Here is a 24,927-nt window from a genome sequence, read left to right as displayed (position 1 = left end):
GAAGCAGGTGAACTGTCATCAATGAATCCAGCACTCTGAAACTGAATGGGCTTGGCATAGTCTGGAATATGAAAGGACAAGTCCTTGTCATATCCAAGACCAGTTCTGTGCTTGTTGTGGACAAGCTGTTCCCAAGGTTTGATGATGGGCTTGGGAAGTGCAGACTGAGTTTCTGCATCTGCATATACAATTGCTGCTTTATAGGATTCTGGATCTGATTGAACTGTAATATTATTGTCTTGCTGTTTATGGGAGTCTGTTTCAATCTTCTGAACAGAAACAGGTTCAGAATGATGACTCCACTGCTGTAATTCTTCCTGCTGCAGTTTTGATTCAAGCTGCAAAAACTCTATCTTTTCTTGTGCATATTGCAGACATGTTTGAATGTCTGAAAGAGAGGCTTTGTTAATTTTGACTGTGCTGTTAGCAGTGGACATGATTAGAGTTCTCAATAACTCTAATGTTCTTTCAAGCTTAGCCATTTTTCTACACCTTAAAAATCCTCCAAATCCCACAGAAAAAAAATGTAAGCTGCTAAATATCTTCAAGTTGCACAAGAAAACCCTATAGCTTAAAGAGAAAAATCAACCAGAGATTATTTGAAACTCTATATTCCTTCTGGAAGCTTCGGAATGCAAAAAGAATAAAAAATCCACGAATACCAGCAATGGAGACACGGCTCAAACTCCACGAATATACATAAGGGTAGCTTGACCTCTTCCTTCAATAATAAATCCAAGAATAATAAACAGCAAGAATGAGAGGCTCAAAGTCCTTCCGACACAGATACAATAGATATGTTCCTCCTTTCCTTCAATCCAAAACAATATGTACACCTCGATTACGCTGTAAAATCACTGTGCAGATTGAGTCCTTGTGAAACAAACCAGGAATCTTAGCAAATGAAAGCAACAGTCATCTTCGCTGCGGTAGGGACGAACAAACTAGAGGATTTCTTGAGCTCTGCAATAAGATTTATCGAAGTTTTATTGAGGTTTGCCCAGAGGATTTATTGACATCTGCCTAGACTGCGAACAAGAGGATTTTTAGCCATCTGCCGACATATTTCTCGACATCTGCCTACACTGACCTTCGAGTAGACTGAACCTTCGAAATGTTCCCTACCATGGTCGAATTGATTTATGATACGAAATTATCCATATTGGTTTCGCAGATTATTATGGATTACCAATTATACCCAATTCTATGCATTTCTCTGTTTGCAGTCATCACATGGCTTGTGTTGAAGCACCTCCTCATCTGTTTCGTTTCCCACAGACGGCGCCAAATGTTGAAGGACCTCTCGGAAAGAGGCCTCATCTGCAGGCAGGTTTCAAGGAGGCTTCTGCCCTCAGTTTAAGGAATTTCTAGTATGGAATCTGGATGCAGAAAATTAGCTGGAGTATCGGAACCTTTTCCCGCATTTATTTTTGCTCAAGGGCATTCATTTGCTTACTTTTTGATACCATTGAGTCTCGAAATATCTTCTTCGATGGCCGCTGGACTTGGACGCAGTGGATTCTGTGCAAAGATGAAGGGGTCACTGGTCTTGCATGAGCAAGGTCCGCGTGCTGGACATGAAACTCATTGACGAGTACATAGAGAGCATGGACGCCCAATAGGCATCAACAGAATAAATGCATTTGCTTCAATCCAAACAAAATTATTCCTATAAATAATTTTGCGAACAATAATAACAGCGGTCAATTGGGAGTAGCAGGGAGAGAAAACTTGTCATTCGTATTCACACAACTCGTCAACAGAGCAGCCTATGCATTCATATCATACTCCAGACCACCTCTGAACAATGAAATTATTCCACTCGCGAAGATGCTGATTGTCGCAACTTGCAAGTTCGAGTCCCTTCTAGCTTGGAAATCAATTGGAGATCTGTGCATACTGAGATTATTATCGATACCGTTTATAAGGTGATCGCATAAACAAAAAACGAAGCGTAGGCTTCTGCAATGATGGCCCGCGAGAATTTTGTGAGGGTTGTGTTCCTATTGCATGCATCGGATCACATAAACAGTAATTTCACACATTAGAGGAAGAGAAACCAAATCAATACGATTATATACATGTTGCGTAAGTGGACATGGAAGTGCAGTTGGAGTCGGTACAGAATAAATCATATGTTCACGTTGTCATTGGCAAGAAATTGTGGAGAGGTCGGAGTGACCATGAATCCATCTCCCTTCATTTTTTATTATAAACCCGTGCCATCGTTCCGTAATATGAATGTACCTTCGGTAAATTCTGTTGGATGCAACCGTCAAACGCTATGGAGGACTGGGCGCACTCCTCTCAAGATTATCTCTGAAATAGATGCTGGACTCATCACGCAAGGCTGTCTATTTGCGCATGTTAGAAAATGCTCTGATCACGCGACTCAATTTCAGGCATTGTCACAGTGGTGGTTCAGGCCAAGAAATTTTCCGTGAGAGCAAAGAAGATGATAAATTAATATCAGAGTCCACGGCAGACAAATCAATGATACATTTTTTTTTGAATATAAAAAATAATAAAGCAGATATATTTCTCTTGCCAAGACCCCGGTAAAGTATTTTCAGCTTCTATACAGAGAGAGATAAAGCACTTCCTATGAACAGCTCCAGAATCTCTTAGGGTAAAACGGATTTCCTAGAAATCCTTGAAGCACATTGCATACATTCCATTTAACTGATTACCGAGCTTTCGCCAATTTCGCTATGCGTTACAGCGTTGGCAGTGTATGCGCAGAGAGGGCAGCGTGAACGGTGTATTCAGGCAAAAAACGTTACATGCATCTCTGGGCAGCGACAGAGGCAAAGAACGTTAGATGCGTTGGCATATGGACAATTCAGGCAGATGCGTTGTCAGGTCAGAGGACAATTCAGGCAGATGCGTTGTCAGGTCAGAGGCAGCGCAGAGAGGGGATGACAACGCTCAGGCGTTTCAATGTCAGGATGACAGCACAACAGAAGAGCAGGTACAAGGACAGTGCTGGACAGCGCCAGGAGCAGCTAACATTTAGCTGAAGAAATATTCGTGAGAAAATATTCCTGGGATGCAGAATTGATGGCAGAAATTACTGCACAGACAGGCCATAAGACAAATGGCTCACATTAATTTTGCAGGGCAGGAATACGCCTGCTCTGATACCATGTTAAACTCACATGGACAGCAAGACAATGTGAAAGATAAATCAGTGAGTTCATTTTTTTTATTAACATGAGATGTACATTTATAATACAGTGTTGTGACTCTTGGGTTTCAGATCCCAAGGTCCCTTGGACTGCTTAGTCTTTTCGGCTTCCACACTAACCCTTTAGGATTAGGTGTCCAACAGATGGTGGTATATTGGGCAATTGGTGCAAATATTTCATCATAGTCCACACCTTCCTTTTGAGAGAAGCCTCGAGCAACAAACCTGGCCTTGAACAGATGGTGGTATATTGGGCAATTGGTGCAAATATTTCATCATAGTCCACACCTTCCTTTTGAGAGAAGCCTCGAGCAACAAACCTGGCCTTGAACTTTTCAGCGCTTCCATGAGCTCCATGCTTGATCTTATAGAGCCATTTCGAGGTGACAATAGATTTGTCCTTGGGTCTAGGGACCACATCCCAGACATCATTCTTCATAATCTACTCATACTCTTCTTTCATAGCATCCTTGAAAACTTGGTGCTTCACAACTTCTTCAAATGTGCAAGGCTCAGTTTGAACAATGGTGCTCATGGCAGCTAAGTACCCTTGGTACCTATTCGGCTTCTTACTTTCATGAAATGTCCCCCTTGGTGCAATATGTCTTTTAGCATCTTCGATAGTTTACCTAAGCCATGAGGGTCCCCTTTTTGAGGAGGGCTCATGAGGAGGTGGATTAATGGGCTCCATTGGTCCTTCAACATCGGACATCGACTCATCTTGTGGTTCTCCCTGCTTTCCAGAATCTGCTTCTTTGTCCTTCCTTGGAATAGGAAGGTTACGAATCTTTCCAAGGGCAACATCTTCATCGAAGGTGATATCATGACTTATTTCCACTTCTCTTTGACAAGACACATAGATTCTATATGCCTTATAAGATTCATTGTAGCCCACAAATGTTCCTTTCTTCTTAGATGCATCCAATTTGCTTCTCTTTTCTTTCGACACATGAAAATACACTGGGCAACCAAAATTTCTAAAGTGAGAAACATCGGGTTTGTTACCGGTGAAAACTTCTTCAGGAGTTCTGGAGTCCAACGCTTGATGAGGGCATCAATTTTGAACATACACGGCAGTGTTGGCAGCCTCGGCCCATAGGAACTTCGGAATGCTTTGATCATGAAACATGGCACGAGTGACTTCTATAATAGAATGGTTCTTCCTTTCAACAACCCCATTTTTCTTAGGAGTATATGCTGTAGTAGTCTCCCTCTTAATGCCAACTTTTCTACAATAGTCATTGAACTCATTTGATTCATATTCGGTTCCATTATCGGTCCTTAATATTTTGATCTTCTTCCCTGTTTGATTTTCGACCAAGGCTTTGAAAGAACGAAACCATGATAATAGTTTGTCCTTCTTCTTCAGGACGTAAATCCAAGTTTTGCAAGAGAAATCATCCACAAAGATAGCATAATATAAATATCCTCCTAAAGATGTCACAGGCAACATACCAGATAGGTCAGAACGAACTAATTGCAAAATGTTGATAGTTTTGCTATCACTTGAGGGGAATGGTCCCCTTGTATGTTTTCCTTCGGCACATCCCTGACAAACACCTTCATGTTCTACTTTAAATTTGGGCATACTTGTTACCATCTTCCTTGCATCGGGTAGAGCTTTGTAATGAAGATGAGCAAACCTCTGGTGCCATAATTCGGATTGAAGAGATGTGTTGCAAGACATAGCTCCCAATGGACTTCCTCCAACTTGATATAGTCTATCAACCTTGAATCCAATAGTAAATGCTTCTTAGAAATTTCTTTTCCAAACACGTACCTTTCCATCGATGAATGCCGCCTTGTATCCTTTGTCTTCCATCACCAAGATGGATATTGGGTTCTTCTTTAGATCGGGTACATAGAGTACTTATTGCAAATGAATGGTGCTACCTTGATTTTGTTGATTTTAGGTAGCATCGGATGTGCTCTATCCATGAAAATTAGTGGAGAGGCTAAAGCACATGAGATCTCCAAGGCCCAAAAATGGTTTGGACAGATTGTACCCGGTTTGGGGGATATTACAATAATTAATATTTTTAATGGAGTTCCTAAGTCTAAACTTAGGAAAAATAAAATATTAAAGGGTATTAATTTAAAACTGGGTTAGAAGGTTTCAAAAGTCATGGATCAAGCCAAATCTAATCTTTAGCCGTTGATTAAAAATTTAATTTCGGCCGTTGGAGGACCAACAAGAAAAGTATAAGAGAAGGCTTGAGGGTCTATAGGAGAACACACCAGAGTGATCAGTCATTCGTTTTGCTAGAGCGGGGTTGCTAAGCAAATTCGAATCAGTGATCAGCAGTAAGGGCCAGTGGGTACTGGATAGAGAGACAGAGATAGTGTTGAGAGACCAACGTAGAGGCATAGAGCGAGAAGCAGTAGCCAGAGCAGGCCATGTAGAGTCCAACAGAGACAATGCAAAGGCCAGAGGGCCTGCATAATCCATGCAAAAGGCAACAGGAGTGACACAGAGGGTCCTAGAGGCTGTGTAATGCCTCAGAGGGTTGATGCAGAGGGTTCTGAGGCTGACGTAGAGCAACAGGAGGCTGACTCAGTGCTTCAAAGTTGCTGGAGAGGTTTTTGTGGGAAAGGTTTTCTGAATACCTGTTTCCGAATAGAGAGGTATTACTGCAGGTTGTTTTTCTCTCTCGGGTGAGCCGATTAGGCGCCCAGTTGTACTCAAGGAATACTGCATAATAATAAACCCTTAGAATAGCTGCACTGGTTTTCCTGCATTGGGTTTCCCTGAGGACATTTGTCCAAAAATAACGATGTCACTTGTGTGTTTGTTTTCTTTCAGCTATTGATCTGTAAATGGTTGAGACTGTATTGTGTTTATTTCGATGTTTATATGTTTAAATAACTTGTTGGTAATTAACAAGTAGGAGAAATAAACCAGAAGAATACAGATTAAATTTCTAAGTGGTAATACTTAGAAATTTCAACATGGTATCAGAGAGAGGTTGCAGATCACAGGAAAGCTGAAGGCATCAGCTGAGCAGAGCATTTGCAGCAGCTTCAGCTGTCCCAAGTGACAGAGCTGATCCTTGCAGAAAGTGACAGAGGAAGGGCTGACGCAGAGGGACTGCGTCATCAGTCCAAGCCTGAGAGAGGCCAATGCAGAGGCTGAGGAGGGCAGAAACAGGGTCACGCAAAGTCACGCAGAGGCCAAGAGGGCTGATGCAATTGGCTAAGGGAGCTGTTTTGCCAGTGTCGGGATTGTGCAGAGCCAAGAGGCTCAATCCTTCAGTTGCTGGGGCGAAGGAAGCTGTGGGTAGTTTGTGGGAGCGAAGCTGGTGGGGTACTATGGTCAGAACAATACCTAACAGGGAAAGACCAAGGTAGAGGGAGTTGCTATTGAGGTGGATTTCTAGCCAAGGAATCCAGATCAGTGTTGCAGTTACACAGACGATTGGAGAGGGGCAACTTGAGGGTTGGTAGAAGGATTTCTAGGAGGGAAATTGGGTCTCAGAGGGAGTCCTGAAGAGAACTTCTAGACGGGAAGTAGAGAGACTCGGAGGAGTCAAATCAACAACTTCTGGATGGGAAGTAGAGAGACTCAGCAGGAGTCGAACCAAGAACTTCTAGGCCAGAAGTAGAGAGACTCGGGGGAGTCGATAGAGAAGAGCAGAGAGATGGCCGTGAATGGGGCTGAGGGATCAAGATAGGCTGGACGGAGCATCCAACTTTGTGGTCTGGAAGGCCAGGATCCTGTCCATTCTATACAAACATCACATCAAGGACTTCGTCTTGAGAGTAATGGCTATCCCAGTTGACCCGGAAGCTAATGAAAGGTACGAGGAGGCATTGGCTAAGGCTAAGTGCATCATCCTTGATGGGGTCAAGGACCATGTGGTCCAACATATTGCCAAGAAGGAAACGACAACGCATATGTGGGACACCTTGAAGACATTGTACCAGCATACTTCCGTGTAGAGGAAGATGTTACTGGAAAATCAGATAAGGTCATACCAGATTAGAAGGGAGAGTAGATAGATCTCTTCCTCAGCCGGTTGAAGGATATTCGTGACCAACTGACTTCCATAGGGGCCACGCCGGATCAGGAGTTGATGGTGAGGATTACACTTAACACAGTATCTGAGGAGTGGGAGACATTTGTGTAGAGCATACTAGGCAGGGTGAGTCTTCCAGATTGGGAAGAACTGTGGGCAGCTCTTCATCAAGAAGATATTAGATAGCTAACCAAGACGGGAAGTAGCAGCAAAGGGGTCAGGATCAAGAAGGAAGAGAAAGAGGATGCGGCTTTGGCATCTGCGGGAAAGCAGGAGAAGAGGAAGAAGAAGGTCCTCATCAAGGTCAAGTGCTTCCATTGTGGGGAAATGGGTCACTATGTGAACCAGTGTCCGAGGAAGAAGAACAAGGGAGAGGCTTTTGACTCTAAGGCAGCGCCAACGAAGGCAGAGAAAGAAGTCGAGGAGGATGACGATTGTGCCATGAGTGCTCATGTACCACTAGAGAAGAAGTGGGGAGACATTGAGCTATAGTCAGGAGGACTATAGGCGATGAGGGGCAGGATCCTTGAGGTACCCAACCTTTGTTGATTTGGTGTAGCTTCGGATGTGCTCTAGGCACGAAAATTGGTGGAGAGGCTAAAGCACATGAAATCTCCAAGACCCAAAAATGGTTTGGGCAGAATCTAACCAGTTTGGAAGATATTAAAATAATTAATATTTTTAATGGAGTCCCTAAGTCTAAACTTAAGGAAAATAAAATATTAATGTGAATTAATATAAAACTGAGTTAGAATGGTCTAAAAGTCATGGATCAAGCAAGATCTAATCTTAGCCGTTGATTAGGGACTTAATCTCGATCGTTGATGGATGAACGCGAAAAGTATAAGAATAGGCTTGAGGATCAGTTGGAGAACACACTGAGGGAGACCAGTCAGTTTGATTTCTCGAACGGGGTTAGCTGAGAAATTTGAACTAGTGGTTTGGAGAGCAGCAGGAGGCAACAAGTATAGAGCAGAGCGTCAGGATCAGCAACAGAAGACCAGTGCAGAGGCAAGAGAGGTAGACTCAGGGCCTTTCAGGCAGATGCTAAGGCAGTAGGAGACTGCGCAGTCACTAGATGGCCTGCGTGGGTGATGAAGATAGGCCGAGGGATGACGCAGACAAGCAGGGTTGACGCAGATTGTCTGGGAGCCATGCAGAAGTCAGCCAGGTTGACGCTGGGACTGGGGGAAGTGTTGGGGAATTTTTCTCTTTGTTGGGCAAGCCAGTTTGGCACTCGGTTGTACTGAAGACTTGCTGAATAATAAAATCCTCCCTTGCTGCATCGGTTTTCCCACATTGGGTTTTTCCGGGGTCTGTTGTCCCAAATATTTGTGTCGATGTGTTGATTCTTGTGCATGTGTTTGTTTCTGTTTATGGTGTGATATCTGCAACAAAATTTATTTTAATGTTTATTGAAGGAATTTCATAAATAACTTATTGAAAATAAGTAGGGAAAGTAAATAAGATGTTGCAGTGATAGAATTTTCACATGGTATCAGAGCGAGTAATCAGAGACAGGAAGGGAAAATTAGTTATGGGTCAAGATCATGATGCAGAGGCATACACGTCAGGGGACTCGCACAGATTTTCAGAATATTGAACAAGAGATTTCGATTTCTCCATGCTGGCTTCCAGGATGGAAGAAGAAGTGGCTTGTATGACTAGTTCTGCATCATCAGAAGTATGGTATATAGACAGTGGAGCCTCTTGGCATATGACGGGAATCAGGGAATGTTTCTCAGAGTATCGAGAAGAGAAGATGAACTTTCAGATCACCATGGGGAACAAGGCAAAGTGTATTCTAGTAGGGAAGGGTACCATAGTTTTTCAAACAGAATTGGGAGAATAGTTTCGCGCTACAAATGTGCTACATGTACCAGGATTGGGGATGAAATTACTTTCGGTGTCGCAACTTCAAAGAAAGGGCTATGACGTCTACTTCATCAAGGAAAAGGTATACATCATATACCTGAGCTGGAAAAAAACGTGCAGATCGGGATCAAAAGTAACAGGTTGTACATAATCTAGATTACAACTAGAATCACTAATGGCACTAATAGGCAGTCATGGAGACAAGGACTTGAACGAACTATGGCACAGAAGAATGGGACATTTGCACCATGGGGCTCTGAAAATTCTCAGGAGCACTATAACGGGTGTTCCAAATCTTAGTACGGAACGAGATGATGTATGCAGAAGATGTGCTCTAGGAAAGTATGCCAAGGCAACATTTCCTAGGAGTAAACACAGGGCCAAGAGTGTACTAGGATTGACACACTGAGATATCTGCGGACCTATGTCCACCAAAGCTCTTAGTGGTGTCGAGTATTTCCTTACCTTCATTGATGACCACTCAAGGAAAACTTGGATTTATTTTCTGAAAACCAAGGATGAGGTTTTCTGTCGATTCAAAGAGTTCAAGGCTCTTGTGGAGAATTTGACTGAGAAGAAAATAAAAGTTTTGTGCTTAGATAATGGAGGAGAGTATGTCGATAAGGACTTCATTGACTTTTGCGCTAAGGAGGGCGTTAGAAAAGAGTGGATAGCTTCGTACAATCTGGAGCAAAATGGAGTAGCAGAAAGGAATAACAAGACTATTGTAGAATCAACTAGGGCCCTGATGTATGATCAAGATATGCCAAAATTCCTATGGGCGGAAGCATGCGACACAACAGTCTATGTTCAGAACAGGACTCCTCATCAGGCATTGGGCAAGATTACTCCAGAGAAACTTTTCACAAGGAAGACACCTGAAGTTAGTCATCTCAAGATATTTGGGAGGTTAGCATATTGTCACATACCGAGGAAAAGAGGAAAAAGCTAGATCAAACTGCAGAAAAGGGATATCTAGTGGGATATAGCGAGAACGGTAAGGCATACTGAATCTATCTTCTAGGGAGCAGGAAGGTAGTGGTTCGACGAGATGTAAAGTTCATGGAGGACAGGGATTTCAGAAAATCTCGTGAGATGCCTTCTGAGGAGCAGTCAAAAGAAGAGCCGTTGGTTAAACCTCTTCAACCAACATAAGTAAAGAATTCTTCCTCAGATCAGGAAGATTCACAGGATGAGGAGGAGCTAACAGAGGCACCTACTGGCAGAGGAAGAACTAGCAGGGAATTTCGTCAGATTCTGCGAGATGTAGAGGACTTCATTGGTGCGCTAGGAAACAATAAGAGGGAGCGAAAACAACTAGATAGATATCCGGCATCAATAGCTTAGGATGGGGAGCCTGCCAGTTTCTAGGAGGCAGCTCAACATCAAGTTTGGCTAGATGCAATAATAGAGGAGTACAACTCCATAATTGTGAACGATGTCTGGGAGGTAGTGCCAAGGCCTCAAGATAGATCAGTAGTAGGTTCGAGATGGATCTACAAGATCAAATACGCTGCAGACGACAGTGTTGAGAAATACAAGGCCAGGTTTGTGGCTAAAGGGTATGCTCAAAAGGAAGGAATTGACTACGAGGAGACCTTCACCCTGGTAGCCAGGTATATATCTCTATTAGCACTGTGATATTTCTTGTAGCTCAGATGGGGTGGGAGATTCATTAGATGGATGTCAAAACGGATTTTTCTGAGCAGGGTAATAGAAGAAGAGGTATACATTGAACAACCAGAGGGCTTTGAGACACATGAGAAGAAGTCTCATGTATGCAGATTGAAGAAAGCCTTGTATGGGCTGAAACAAGCACCTAGATCATGGTATGGTCGAATCGATGGCTACTTGCGGAAGATGGGATTTGTCAAGAGTGAAGCGGATCCGAATCTCTACTATCTGGTTATAGAGAATGAGCCGCTAATCTTACTATTGTATGTGGATGATCTCTTTCTGACAGGATCATCCAGGCTCATTGGGGGTTGCAAGAAGAATCTAGCCACATAATTCGATATGAGGGATTTGGGACTAATGCATTACTTCTTAGGGTTGGAAGTTTGGTAGCAGAAGGGAGAGATCTTTCTTGGGCAAGGGAGGTATGATACAGAAATCCTGAAAAGATTCAGGATGGAGGACTGTAGACCCATGGCTGCTCCAATGATCACCAACTGGAAGAAGATTGATGCATCAGAAGAGAAGGATGTTGATCCCACCCTATATAGGCAGCTCATAGGGTCCTTGATGTATTTGGTCAATGCCAGGCCAGACATTTGCTATGCTGTCAACACCCTCAGTCAGTTCATGGTGGAACCGAAGAGGGCGCATTGGGAAACAACGAAACACGTTCTCAGGTATTTACATGGAACAATCAATTATGGACTCTTGTACACTAGGGGTAAGGATATCAGATTGAGTGGATTTATTGATGCAGATTGGGCAGGAAGTTCAGTGGATTGGAAAAGTACCTCTGGGTACTGTTTCAACATTGGATTGGGAATGACTTCTTGGTGTAGTAGGAAACCGAAGTTCGTGGCTTTGAGCTCATTTGAGGCAGAATATATGGCGGCGAGCACAACTTCCTGTGAGGCCATATGGCTTAGAAAACTGCTTGTGAACCTATTCAGAAGGAAAATGGAGGTGACCAGGATCATGTGCGATAATTAGAGTTGCATCAAGCTTTCTGAGAATCCAGTGTTTCATGATCGGTCAAAGCATATTGATATCTAGTGTCACCTTGTCAGAGACTGTGTCCAACGAGGAGCTGTACAATTGAGCTACACTCCTACAGGAGAACAGGTGGCAGACATCCTCATCAAGGCCCTTGGAAGGACAAAGTTTGATTACTTCAGGGAAAATATGGGGATGATAAATAACCCATTTTAGTAGCAGAAATGGGGGTGATAGCAGCACGGATGCAGAGGGAGTTGCCGTACAGATGCAACAGTGGCAGTAGTAGTGCCATGGGCAGTGGTACAAGATGCAAGAGTGTAGAGGATATTGGGTAGGGAGGCTTAGCATCAGCACAGGGACTGATGCCAGATGATCAGGGTGACAGTCAGTGAGGAGTATTACTAGAGCACAATCCTCACTAAGAGGGAGTGCTGATTTGGGGTAGCATCGGATGTGATCTAGCCACGAAAATTGGTGGAGAGGCTAAAGCACATGAGATCTCCAAGACCCAGAATGGTTTGGGCAGAATCTAACTAGTTTGGAAGATATTAAAATAATTAATATTTTCAATGGAGTCCCCAAGTCTAAACTTAGGGAAAATAAAATATTAATGTGAATTAATATAAAACTGAGTTAGAATGGTCCAAAAGTCATGGATCAAGCCAGATCTAATCTTAGCCGTTGATTAGGGACTTAATCTCGGCCGTTTATGGACCAATGAGAAAAGTATAAGAAGAAGCTTGAGGGTCAATTGGGGAACACATTAAGGGAGACCAGTCAGTTCGATTTCTGGAGCGGGGTTAGCTGAAAAATTCGAACTAGTGGTCTGGAAAGCAGCAGGACGCAGCAAGTATGGAGCATAGAGTCAGGATCAGCAACAGAAGACCAGTGCAGAGGCAAGAGAGGCAGATGCAAGGCCTTTCAGGCAGACGCTGAGGCAGCAGGAGACTGTGCAGTCACTAGAGGGTCTGCGTGGGTGACGCAGATAGGCCCAGGGATGATGCAGACAAGTAGGGGTTGACTCAGAGTGTGGGAGCCATGCAGAGGTCAGCTAGGCCGACACTGGGACTGGGAGAAGTGTTGGAGAATTATTCTCTCTGTTGGGCAAGCCAGTTTGGCACCCAGTTGTACTGAAGAATTGCTGAATAATAAAATCCTCCCTTGCTGCATTAGTTTTCCCACATTGGGTTTTTCCGGGGATTGTTGTCCAAAATATCTATGTCGATGTGTTGATTCTTGTGCATGTGTTTGTTTCTGTATTATGGTGTGATATCTGCGACAAAATTTATTTTAATGTTTATTGAGGAATTTTATAAATAACTTATTGAAAATAAGTAGGCAAAGTAAATAAGATGTTGTAGTGATAGAATTTTCACAACCTTTTGGATTATACCTTGCTACAGGAGCCTTGAAGAGGAATAGCAGGACTGGCGGATGTTGGTAGAGACGGATGCAGATGATGCGACAGATAGTGCTACAGTGCAGAAGTCCCCGGGCAGCGCAAGGCTTGTAGGCTGCAACAGTGGGAGAGGTACGAGATGTTGCAACGGTGCAGGATGGCACAAAGAGGTGTACAACGGTGCGAGATGTAGCGAGTTGTTGCAGCACCGCAGAGGTCAATAGAGGTAGAACTTGTTAGCGGTAGAGAGGGCTTCAACATCGGGAGTGTTTCTAGCCTGACAGGGATGTCAGAAGTTGGGTGGATCAGTTACTTACTTCTCAGTGACTGAGTTGCAGTGCAATAGCACGATGCAACATGATGAGAGGGGGATGCAGTGCAGATGCAGTGTTGGGAGGATGGATCAGCAACAACAAGGATGTAGAGGGAGTTGTCGTACGGATGCAACAACGGCAGTGTAGAGGATGCAGCAGTGCAAAGGATGTTGGACGGGGAGGCCTAGCATCAGCACAGGTACCGGTGCCAGATAATCAGAGTGATGCTCAACAAGGAGTATTACTAGAGCACAGTGCTCGCTAAGAGGGAATGTTGATTTTGGGTAGCATCGGGTGTGCTTTAGCCATGAAAATTGGTGGAAAGGCTAAAGCACACGAGATCTCCAAGACTTAGAAATGGTTTGGATAGATTGTACCCGGTTTGGGAGATATTAAAATAATTAACATTTTTAATGAGTTCCTAAGTCTAAACTTCGGAAAAATAAAATATTAATGGGTATAAATTAAAACTGGGTTAGAAGGTTCCAAAAGTCATGGATCAAGCCAAATCTAATCTTAGCCGTTGATTAGAGATTTAATCTCGGCCATTCGAGGACCAACAGGAAAAGTATAAGAGGAGGCTTGAGGTCAGCTGGAAAACACACCGGAGTGATCAGCAGCGAGGGGCGGTGAGTTCTGAACAGAGAGGCAGAGATAGTGCCGAGAGACCAGCGCAGAGGCATAGAGCGAGAAGCAACAGCAAGAGCAGGCCACATAGAGCCCAACAGAGACAATGCAGAGGCCAGAGGGCCTGCATCATCCACGTAGAAGGCAGCAGGAGTGACGCAGAGGGTCCTAGAGGCTGCGCAATGCCTTAGAGGGTTGACGTAGAGCAGCAGGAGGCTGACGCAGTGCTTCAGAGTTGCTGGAGAGGGTTTCGTGGGACAAGTTTTCTGAATACCTGTTTCCTAATAGAGAGGTATTATTGCTGGTTTTTTTTTTTTGTCGGATGAGCCGATTAGGCTCCCAATCGTACTCAAGGAATACTGCAATAGCAAACCATTAGAATAGCTGCACTAGTTTTCCCGCATTGGGTTTTTCTTGGGACATTTTTCCAAAAATAACGGTGTCACTTGTGTGTTTGTTTTCTTTCAACTGTTGATCTATAAATGGTTGAGACTGTATTGTGTTTATTTCAATGTTTATATGTTTAAATAACTTGTTGGTAATTAACAAGTAGGAGAAATAAACCAGAAGAATACAAATAAAATTTCTAACGAGTAATACTTAGACATTTCAATAGATTTAATTGAAGAGTAACATTTCCAACTCCTTTCATGGGATAGGTGGCATTGTCTCCAAGAATGATCTCCAAATTTGTATCATTTTCTATCAGATTTGAAAGAGGTTCCTTATACCCAGTAAAGTGCCTCGAGGCACCACTATCAATCAACCAATTTCCCAAGGTATCCGGAGGAGAGGCAGTAGAGAGGGCAGATATAAGATAAATTCTTTTTGCTTGTTATCTACAACATTAGATTCATCATACCTGGAGTTTCTTGATCTTTTGGGAGGTCGACCATTTCCATGTTGAGTAGCGGGAGCATTCCTTTTTCCTTTGTTGTTGAATCTGCCATTCCTTTGATTGTTGTTGCCCCTGAAATTGTTGTGGTTGTGGTTGTCATCATCATGAGGTGTATCCCTTCTATTAGGACACTCCCTAGCATAGTGGCCAAACCTGTTACAAATGAAGCATCTTCCCTTCCTTCCATCTTTGAATCTCGGTCTTCCTTGACATTGCTTCTTTGAACCTGCATTTTTCTTCTTTTTAGCATGAGCAGAGAATGCAGTAGGATCACTCCTATTAGAAGGCATGTCTCTCTCCATCATCCTTGTCTCTTCTTGAGTGCATCTAGTCAACAATTCATCAAAACTTGGAATCCTGTCATTGTTGAGGATAGTAGTGTTGAACACATGCCATTCACGAGGGAGACCTCCAAGGGCAATGAGAGTGAGCTCCCTATCAGCAATAACTTCTCCTATTGAAAGAAGACTAAGTTGCACGAAACGGGAAGCGAAACGAAACGCGACCTCCCCAAATTTTGGAAACGGGGAAACGCGAATATATATAATAATATATATATATATATATATATTAAAAATATTTAAAAATTATTATTATATATGTGCAATCATAAAGCATGAATGATACATTTACTTACATAAACATTTAAACATTAAGATTAAATTTACATCACATTTACTACCTGGAAACCCTAAAAAAAAAAAAAAAAAAAAAAAAAGAAAAAAAAAAAAACAAGTGTTTTTTTTGGGGAAATGTGGCCGTACGGCCGGAAACGCGTTTCCAGGCCGTACGGTACGCGGAAACGTGTTTCCGTTTCGTTTCCGTACGGAAACGGACCCTGTACCTGCGTTTCCTGCAACTTAGAAAGAAGATCATTTTTGATCTTGGTAATCTTCATGAAGTAGGATTGGATATCTCCACGTCTTCCCTTCTTTATGTCCTTCAACTTGTTCTTGAGGAAGAGAACTTGGTTTGCATTGCTAACTTTGAACATGCCAACCAACCTGTCATACATCTCCTTAGATGTGTTCAAATTGGAGTTGTATGCAACCAAATGCTTGTTAATAGAATCCCTTATGATCTTCTTTGCTTTGACTTCACCTTTCTTGTACTTAGTCTTATTGGCAGCCGATGCATTTTAAGGAGGTTCCGTAATCTTTCCCTGCACATAGTCCATAACATCCTGCTCTTCCAAAGTCAAATCAAGAGACATCTTCCATGCATGATAATTAGACTTATCATTGAGTTTGTCATCAGGCTTGAATTATGATGCGGAGGACATTAACTCTTGTCATTGTCAACAAATCCCAGTGATTTCTCTTCTTAGTGATTGCTCCTTTCACTCTTGCTTGGACTTTGTCTTCACCTCGCCTCTGATAGCATGTTAATTTTAGATAACGATGGTATGTTCTATGCTTAAGAACAATTTACTTCAATTTTTCTTATTAGCCCAATATCAATTTCCAGATTAGCAATTACATTAACATGATAGTAAATACAGATAGAGCATAAATAAAAAGCAAAAGACAAGCCAAGACAAGAGGACACAAGATGTGGCACATGCTAGGGACAAATTCCAATGTGGGGAACCCCTTGATCAATTTTTCTTATTATTTTTCAAGAGTTCAGCAGAGAGAGAGAGTACAATATACAAAATTCACTTGCCCAATCACAGTCAAATCTGTCCAGTCAAACTGCAGTCAACAGGATGCCCTAACCAGAAAGTCAACGCTGGTCAACTTAGCAGAATTACACCTCCAAATCAAGTCGGTCAAACCCAGTCAATTCGGCCTCCAAGGACAGTCTGAATCAGCCCAAAACAGTCTCGAAAATATCAGTCAAACTTGGTCAATGCAGAGTCAAACCTGCTGTCAACTTCTCTACAGTCAGCGCTGGTCAAACAGTTCAGAATGCCTCGAAATCTGTGCCCAGAAATGTGGCCTGCCCAAACAGAATTTTCTCCAAGAAAATCGCAGTCAAACAAGGTCAACTGCTGCCCAGTCAACGCTGGTCAAACCTTCTGCAATTTGGCCAACACATGAAACAGAAAATCACAGAATGTCCTTCACACGTGTGGAGGAGAGAAGCCGCCCAGAAATCCATACACTCAATCCGATGAGGAGAGAGAGATATGTGAATGATGAATGATGTCCAAATGAGGTAGATGCTCCTTCTATTTATATGCAACTTTGAGGGTGAAGAGACATGTCTTTTGTGCTTCTGAGCCTATATTAGTTCGCTGGCCGACCTTGACAATTTGTCCATAGAAGAAATAAATTCATAATTCCATTTGTACATGCCAGAATGAGATGATCTTTAGATCAATCCTACACCTCTCGGAAAGAGGAATCCAATAAAAATATCAGCTGCATCATATGAGCTGTCCAAGGTGGAGTTTGGCCCTAATTGCCCAATTTAACACTATTGCATGTTAAATCAGTCTTGGTTGCCTGTGGATTGGATTCTGCTGCAAATTTTGCAAAACCATTTTGGGAAAAGCTTAATCTTAAGTGAATGTTGCAAAAATCTCAGATTTCTCCCGATTTTCTGGTTATTCATAGTTTTTTTAGGTTTTATTTTCTAAGTTTTTCCAAGATTTTAAGTTCCAAGTTTATGCTTGCTGATATTTTCCCTGATATTTCTGATATGATTCTTTACAGACCCTTGTGAATAGATTTCTGGAAACAATATGTGCAACTTTCGTTTTAACTAATTAATGAAGTGCAGAGGTGAAAACAAATAGTTTGATGTGACAAGATGTCAAGAACCATTTTTTATCCAAACTTATTTAATTCATTTTTTAATTTGGAAGCACTACAACTTAATTGAATACAATACAAAATTCACCATATACATTTTCAGCTTATGACATGGACAGCTTCAAGCCACTCTATGCTTAAAACCTAAGATACTGGACTTGAAATACCCTGATTGAGTTATACTGGCTTGCATGCAGCCTTGAATTATTACATGACAGCACCTTTTGAGTGATTTACCATGAACTTTAATGTCTATGTAGGTAAATGAGGATAATCAACCCAAGAGTAAGGAAGTATTTATGCTTGAATTGTTTAAGAGCTACTTGGTGATTCTCTTCTTGATGCAATTTTTTGAATTTGATTTTAACTCCTTTTGCTTAATTAGCTCTTACTCCTAGCTTCCATTTTATCATGTGATTTACCGATTGCAATATAATTTTAGATATCAAATTTTTACATTTATCTATTTCAAGAGCATATGAAATTTGTATCTTTAACATCAGTGGTGCTGTTTTTGTAGGCACTTCTTGCACATCTTCCGAAGAAGTATCAACAGCTTAGAAGGTAAAGTAAATTTTCCTTCCAGTGCTTTCTGGATAATTGCATATCTGGGGTAAGTATTTGAACTTCGTCAAGAAATTGAGTAGAGAAAAGCTGTTTACACCTGTGAAGTGGACAAACATTTCCAACGAAAAATGGAAGTGAATGATACATATATCATATGTTTACACGAAGTCAAACTATATTTAATAATCTGGTTAAGATCTGCCAATAGAGTATATTTAGTGCAATGGTATGATATGAACACACACAAGTGAATAAGGAAAGGAAAGTATGCAAATTGAAGATAAGATAACATAAGATAATTTTATTAATGTTTAATGAGTGACCAAAAATATTTTTTGTTGGAACTGTTACCCACCAAAAGTGGTTAACCCTATAGGAGAAAATTTCTCTTGGTCATCTCTTCCAGTTGACAGCCAATAGCCCTTGATGGCCACCAAGTAGCCAATGTGATGTGCCATTCTTATCTATGCCACCTGCATCAGTTGTATGTTTCCTCGCCCATTTTTCAAGAGCACACGTTGGAAGGTGGGCAATTCGACCCAACAGGTACATTATTCATTATGCAATCAGGTGCTTATGCTTGTTTTTCATTTAGGCATTTGGCATGGATTATGGGGTGACTTGGAAGAAGGAAGGGTTTTGACTATGGTTTTGTTCCCTCACCTTAAATGGGAGGTTAATCTTCAACCCTAGTCTAGTGGGACCTCCCCTAATGGCCCATGGCTTTAGGAAGGCGCTACTTGGGAAATTTTGATTGAAATAGCGTGGTCCTGTTTTCCCTATTCCATACTTATCAATTCCCTTTGTACATTACGAGCCCTACACTCCATCTCCCATCTTCAGGTCCACTTGACTATGGGTCCACCTTTTCCGCATATCTGGGTCGGGCTTGGAAATTTTGCCCTAGGTTGATGCAGCGAAAAAAAAGGAAAGAGCATATCGTGGCTACAAGCAAGAAACAAAAGAAATAAAACTATAAAATGCAAAACATGGTCGAGACACTAACATTAAGCACGTGGGCAAAAGCCAAGCATGAGCGCTACCCCTTATCATTATGGCCATCACTTGGTTCCTGGGTCCAATGTTGCCTTACCACATCATGGAAAGGAACCCTTGCATGTCCCAACCCCTCGTGGATGATGATTTGCCCCACCACTAAGGGGGTAACCACTACTACACATCATTCAAAGCATGCTCTCATTTCTCAAAGCTTCTGGCAGCAGTACAAAGAAATATCATAAAAAAGTAAAAGGCACTAAGAGGGGTGGAAAACAAAGGCCAAGGTAACTCATGCATCAACGATTGCTCCCTCCTCACATTTGGACGCCCAAAATGTGAAATTCCTCATCATTGTTACCCCTTTGACCATGGTATTTGGCCGTGATACCCCTTTTCTGCTCCGTTGCATCACTATTCACATGGCACCTATTGATTGAAGGATGTACCAATGAACTGTGTTTCTCCTTACGGGTTGGGAACACTTAATAGGGTCATCCGTTAGCTGTTGCTACCTAGGGAGGTAACACTATGGCATGATCAAAGCCCCAAATTTTGCAAGGGAATCCTTGTATGAAATGTCATCTTTCCCTTGATTAACAAACTTGGTCCACTTCGATGCACTAATGATTTTTGTACCTAATGGTGAAGATGCAACACTGGATGTTGTGTGTGATTGGTAGGTGGTTTTCATTATGGGTTGGGCAACTTAACTGGGACCTAAGCCCACTAGAAGAGCATATGAAACCCTACAGGTGAAGCATTGAGAGCCATGGGACTCCTGTCACTTGCAGAGCATCATTCATATCCATGGGCGCCCTCAACACCTCAATAGGCTTGCACTTTGCCCCATACTATTCACGAGATGATGCACTTGGACCAGCATGCCCTAACCGTATTAGCAATGATCACATGGTTTGGTAGCTAATCTAAGGCCTAGATGATGTTTGTCTCACCCTTTGAGACATGGGAGAGCTAACATCATCCTCAAAGCCCTCAACTTTGAAGCATAACCAGTGTATTTCACCACTAGGAGACCCACGAGACCAATTATTGTGTCCCAAGCCCAAAACTGGGGTCCATAGGATGATTTGCATGGAAGTCTAGGGGCCAACCCCTAGACCTTGATTTTTGGAGCCCTCTACGCTCATTTTGGCACTAGAGGAGCCCAACGTTTGCCTAAAGGAGGTCTACGCATCCATGATGTTAGCCTTTCGACCCTCCTATGGGTTAAATATTATGTTTTCACATTGGCTATAAGGTTGGCTTGTGACCTTACCTAGTATTTGCCCATTATTTTATTAGTTGAGGGGATAATAGGCTAAAATTAGACATGATTGGACACATATATAGAGAGAGACCTCATTTGATCTCTCTCATCGTCACACTTGGAAATTTCAGACCTCTTAGAGGAACTCACATTTGTCTCTTTGTGGCTATTGGAGATTCTTAGAATGCATTTTGTGTGTGGAAGGTAGATTTGGATTGTCTTTGGAGCTATTCTTTGGCAAATGGATGGATATATTGCATGTTATCTTGTAAGTGCTCTTTGTTGAATATTACCATTTTGAATGTCTAATGTATGGAACTATTAATTCTAGATTATGTTAGTTTGCGCCCTAATTTGTTGAAAATAAATTTTAAAGACTATCTAGATGGATGTTGCATATGTTCGAAAATATGGAGACTTGTAGATTAGAATTTATTTTCCTTATCACGATAGTTACTTGTGATATTAATTGATTCTTTATTACTTCATTAGTTCTGTTCATCAAACAATTATCAAAACAATGAAGATCACAAAGAGACGGAGTACACAAGATATAGGTTCCAAGCCAGGGAAAAACCCCTCCAAGGGGAAAACCTAGAAAATGCTTCTCTTCTTCTTTAGAATTTGGTTAGAAAAGAGATTTCCAAGACGCAAAGACCCAAGCCAATGAACCCTCCAAGCCCCAAGCCAACCCCTAACAAGATCTTCCTTGAGATAGCTTCTAGAACTTCGATATTGCTACACTGCTATTGCAACTTCGACCCCTGCAACAAAATTTCGACCCTGCAATTTCGGCCCCTTGCAACTACTACAAAATTTCGTACTCTTGCAATTTTCAGCTTCACAAACCTTAGCGAGACAAGAAAAAAACTTCCTTGACAAAATTTCGACTTTTGCACTTCTTCTTCGTCCTCCCAGCTACTCTTCTTCTCCTTCATTGTTGCAGATCGAATTTGGTTGAGATGCATGTCCAAATGAGGTTGAGCTCTGTTAACCACCACCTATGGGTAGTATCCATCGAAGAAAATTTTCTCCTAGATGGTCCTTAGCCGACAACCAACAACCCCTTACAGCCACCAAGATAGCTCAATGTGCCACTATCTCCGCCATCTGAGCCAACCATGTGGTCCCTCGCCCATCTGCTATGATCGTATGTTGGAAGGTGGGCCTCTCAACCCCGAAGGTATGACTTTTCATTGGTGTAGTCATAGTTTTAAAACTCTGACTCAGACTCATAACCGGGTGAGGGTCGACTCCGACTCTGACTCTTTCTCGGTATCGACTCGACCTACTTGATTTCAATGACTCGGTCTTTGTAAAAATACATTAAACATTTTTTTATTTATGAAAAAACATAATTTTAAATATATTCATTCATCTTTCCAAACTCAAAGCATTAGAATATAGAGAAAAGACAACATATGATCAAAGTATGCTCATGAATATATCTATTATATCAAAATCGCACCTAGTGCATTGTCCAAGGAGGCTCTAAATGGCCTCTACAACAAAACATCACTAGTTACTACTGCCAGAGAAGCCAACATCATTTGGCTTAGGCTCTGAATCAAAGTCAGACAGGGAAACCCATGGCTCCTCCTCATCAATATCTCCAACTGCTACTGTAGAAGTAGGAGCACTAGTAGGCGTAGAAACAGCACACTGAGATAAACGAGCTATGCACCTGCATTATGGTTGAGTAGAGGAAGTGCATGCAATTGGAGGACTTGGGGCTGGGCTTGGTACTAGTGGATCTGTATTTAACTGAACATTCTGTTGTAATGCCTCCGTCTCTAAATACAAATCAAGACCAATATCCTCATTAGGGTCGAACTCTGCTGGTTGACTCTCCACTACCAAATTTGATGATGGATCAATATCTTCCAACATAATGGGATCTGTATCAGGGCTTTTGTTCAAGAATTGGTTGCGTCTTAGTCGGTGGTTGTATTGGACGTAGACTAGATCATTTAACCGTTTTTAATTCAAACAGTTTCTCTTCTTCGTGTGAATCCTCTCAAAGACTGACCAATTGTGCTCACACCCAAAAAAAATGCAAGTTTGACTCAAAATATAGATTGCAAACTTCTGCAATTGAGGACCATGGCTACCAAATACCTCCCACCACTATGCTGCAAAAAACATAGTTGTATAATGATTTAGCTCAACAAATTATATCCAACTTTCAAATTATAAACAATTTAACAAAATAAGAATTTGAAAATTGAAATTGTTTACTTGGCTTATCTGCTTCCCTTACAATCCTTGCTAGGTTCTTGCCAAAGGTACCTGTGGCTTTACTGAAAGAAGTGATTTGTCAGTGTATCTCCAACTGCTCACTCTCAATAGGGACCATGCGCTCAAGAAACTCAATTAATCCATCTCTAACCTCCCTAGTCAAAGCTTCTGCCTCCAGAGCTTTATAATGATACCTTTGGTTGAGAAAAAACCGAACTACATGTATAGGGCGATGGAGTTGATTATTCCATCTTTCATCATTGATTTCCCAAATGGGCCCATATTTAGCCACTTTATCCTTGTATGCTGCGTTTATTTAGTCCTTTTCCTGATCCATAGCTTCATAAATGAAACCCATAGCCAATCTTTCCCCATCCACCAGCCACAACACCTTAACTAGTGGCTCAACAACCTTCACAATCTCTGCTTCCTTTTTCCAAAATATGTCTTCATTAACTTTCTTTCTCACACCTTTGCCATCCTGTTTGCGGGCCCATTGACATCCATTCCATTCATCACTGGAAAACATCCTCTGCAAGTTTCTATGTTGGGAAAACATAGATTGCAATGTCAAAAAATGAGTTGCAAATCTAGTGATGGCAGGCCTAACAAGATCCTTGCCCCCTGTGTTTTTCCTCATCAGGTTCAAAATCCATGAGTGATTGTAGATATACTTTGTTATGCTTTTGGCATGCTCTATAGTGTTCTTGATCCAATCTATTTTACCAATATCCTCAAGCATGAGGTCTATGCAATGTGCAACACATGGGGTCCAAAAGATGGTTGTTTTCTTCCTCAGACATTTTACCAGCAAGAACATAGTTAGAGGCATTATCTGTGATGATCTGAACAACATTAGCTACCCCCGCCTGTTCAACGACCTCATCCAAAAGATGAAGTAACAAATGTGCATCTTTCACCTTATCAGATGCATCAACTAATTTTAGAAACATGTTTCCCTGTGGCAAAAGATAAGAAAATTTATGATGGTAAGGTTCCTTTGATTAGTCCATCCATATGACATGATGGTACATTCTGTTTCACCCATGAGCTTTTGAAATCTTTCAAATATTCATCAATGGACATAACCTCTATTTGCAAAAGAGATCTCCTTAACTCATGCTGTTATGAACATAAATTATGTAAAAATAGATAAATAGATAATAAATAATAATCATAATAATATAAATATAGTAATAAATAATAAGTAAACTAACTAATGGTTAGTTAGTTAATAATGAAAAGGCATGTCTTAAAGACATACTTGTATGTGAGAGGGTACTTACCTGGCTATATATACAGGACCCTCATTCTCAATTGTACTCATCCTACATCAATTCTTTTATACAATATACAATTTACAATTACCATCTTATGATGGATGTCTTTGTCTACGAAGTATTTAATATTTCCGTTGCATATATGACTTTTGGTCATTACATTGGTATCAGAGCCATGTTGGCTGATCACCAGGTTTTTGGCCATCAACCTCCTGACAACCTTGTTGTCGTCACAATTGAAGCATTTTGCTACACCAGAGTTTGGAGCTTCTCCAATTTTCTAGTTGGCCTTTGGCCATAAAAAAATTAAAAAATAAAATTGTTGATAACTTTTTTTTGTTATATATATAAAAAAATTATATTGAGAAAAAATCGTATTAGAAAAGAAAAATAAGAATAAATCAAAATTTTGTATTGGAAATAAATAAATAAATAAATAAATCAAAAACCAAAATTCAAACTTACGTTGAACGAACAAAGGATTTTGGAGTATATTGAATCCAAACCTTACTTGACTGTTGTAGGCAATGCCCACAAGCCTCTCGCCACCATTTCCTTTCTAACAGTCGACAGTGACCAACTACCTCTGTTCCACCACTGCTACTGCCATACTTTAGAAACCCAAGTTGCAGGCCATCTTCCCGTCCACTGCTCCGACAGACATTCCTAACTACTATTGCAACTACAGTCCGAGAAATCGCCTAAATTTTTGCACATTTGACGCTAGACAGTGGACTATCATGGTCGTCCGACTGCAACCACGAGCGTTTAGGCTCTCCATCGTGGCGTGCAAACAACACCTATTCAGTCATTATTACTATTTGCACC

At 41.5% G+C, this 24,927-nt stretch overlaps 1 protein-coding gene across 1 annotated transcript in view; it reads left to right on the top strand.

The window, feature by feature from the left end:
• LOC149228458 (uncharacterized) overlaps positions 1-24,927 on the top strand; it is a 412,049-nt gene that overhangs the window by 94,573 nt on the left and 292,549 nt on the right. The window contains exon 3 of the mRNA XM_089380786.1: positions 18,269-18,312. Within this exon, the coding sequence (XP_089236912.1) occupies positions 18,269-18,312 (44 nt within the window). The remainder of the gene's footprint in view (positions 1-18,268; positions 18,313-24,927) is intronic.

The sequence above is a fragment of the Pinus tabuliformis genome, chromosome J (assembly GCF_031772625.1).
Source record: "Pinus tabuliformis cultivar Carrire ecotype Pingquan chromosome J, CPIR1, whole genome shotgun sequence".
In the NCBI taxonomy this organism is placed as follows: domain Eukaryota; kingdom Viridiplantae; phylum Streptophyta; class Pinopsida; order Pinales; family Pinaceae; genus Pinus; species Pinus tabuliformis.
The sequence above is the reverse complement of the archived record's forward strand: the minus strand, read 5'-3'. Positions and strand labels throughout refer to the sequence as shown.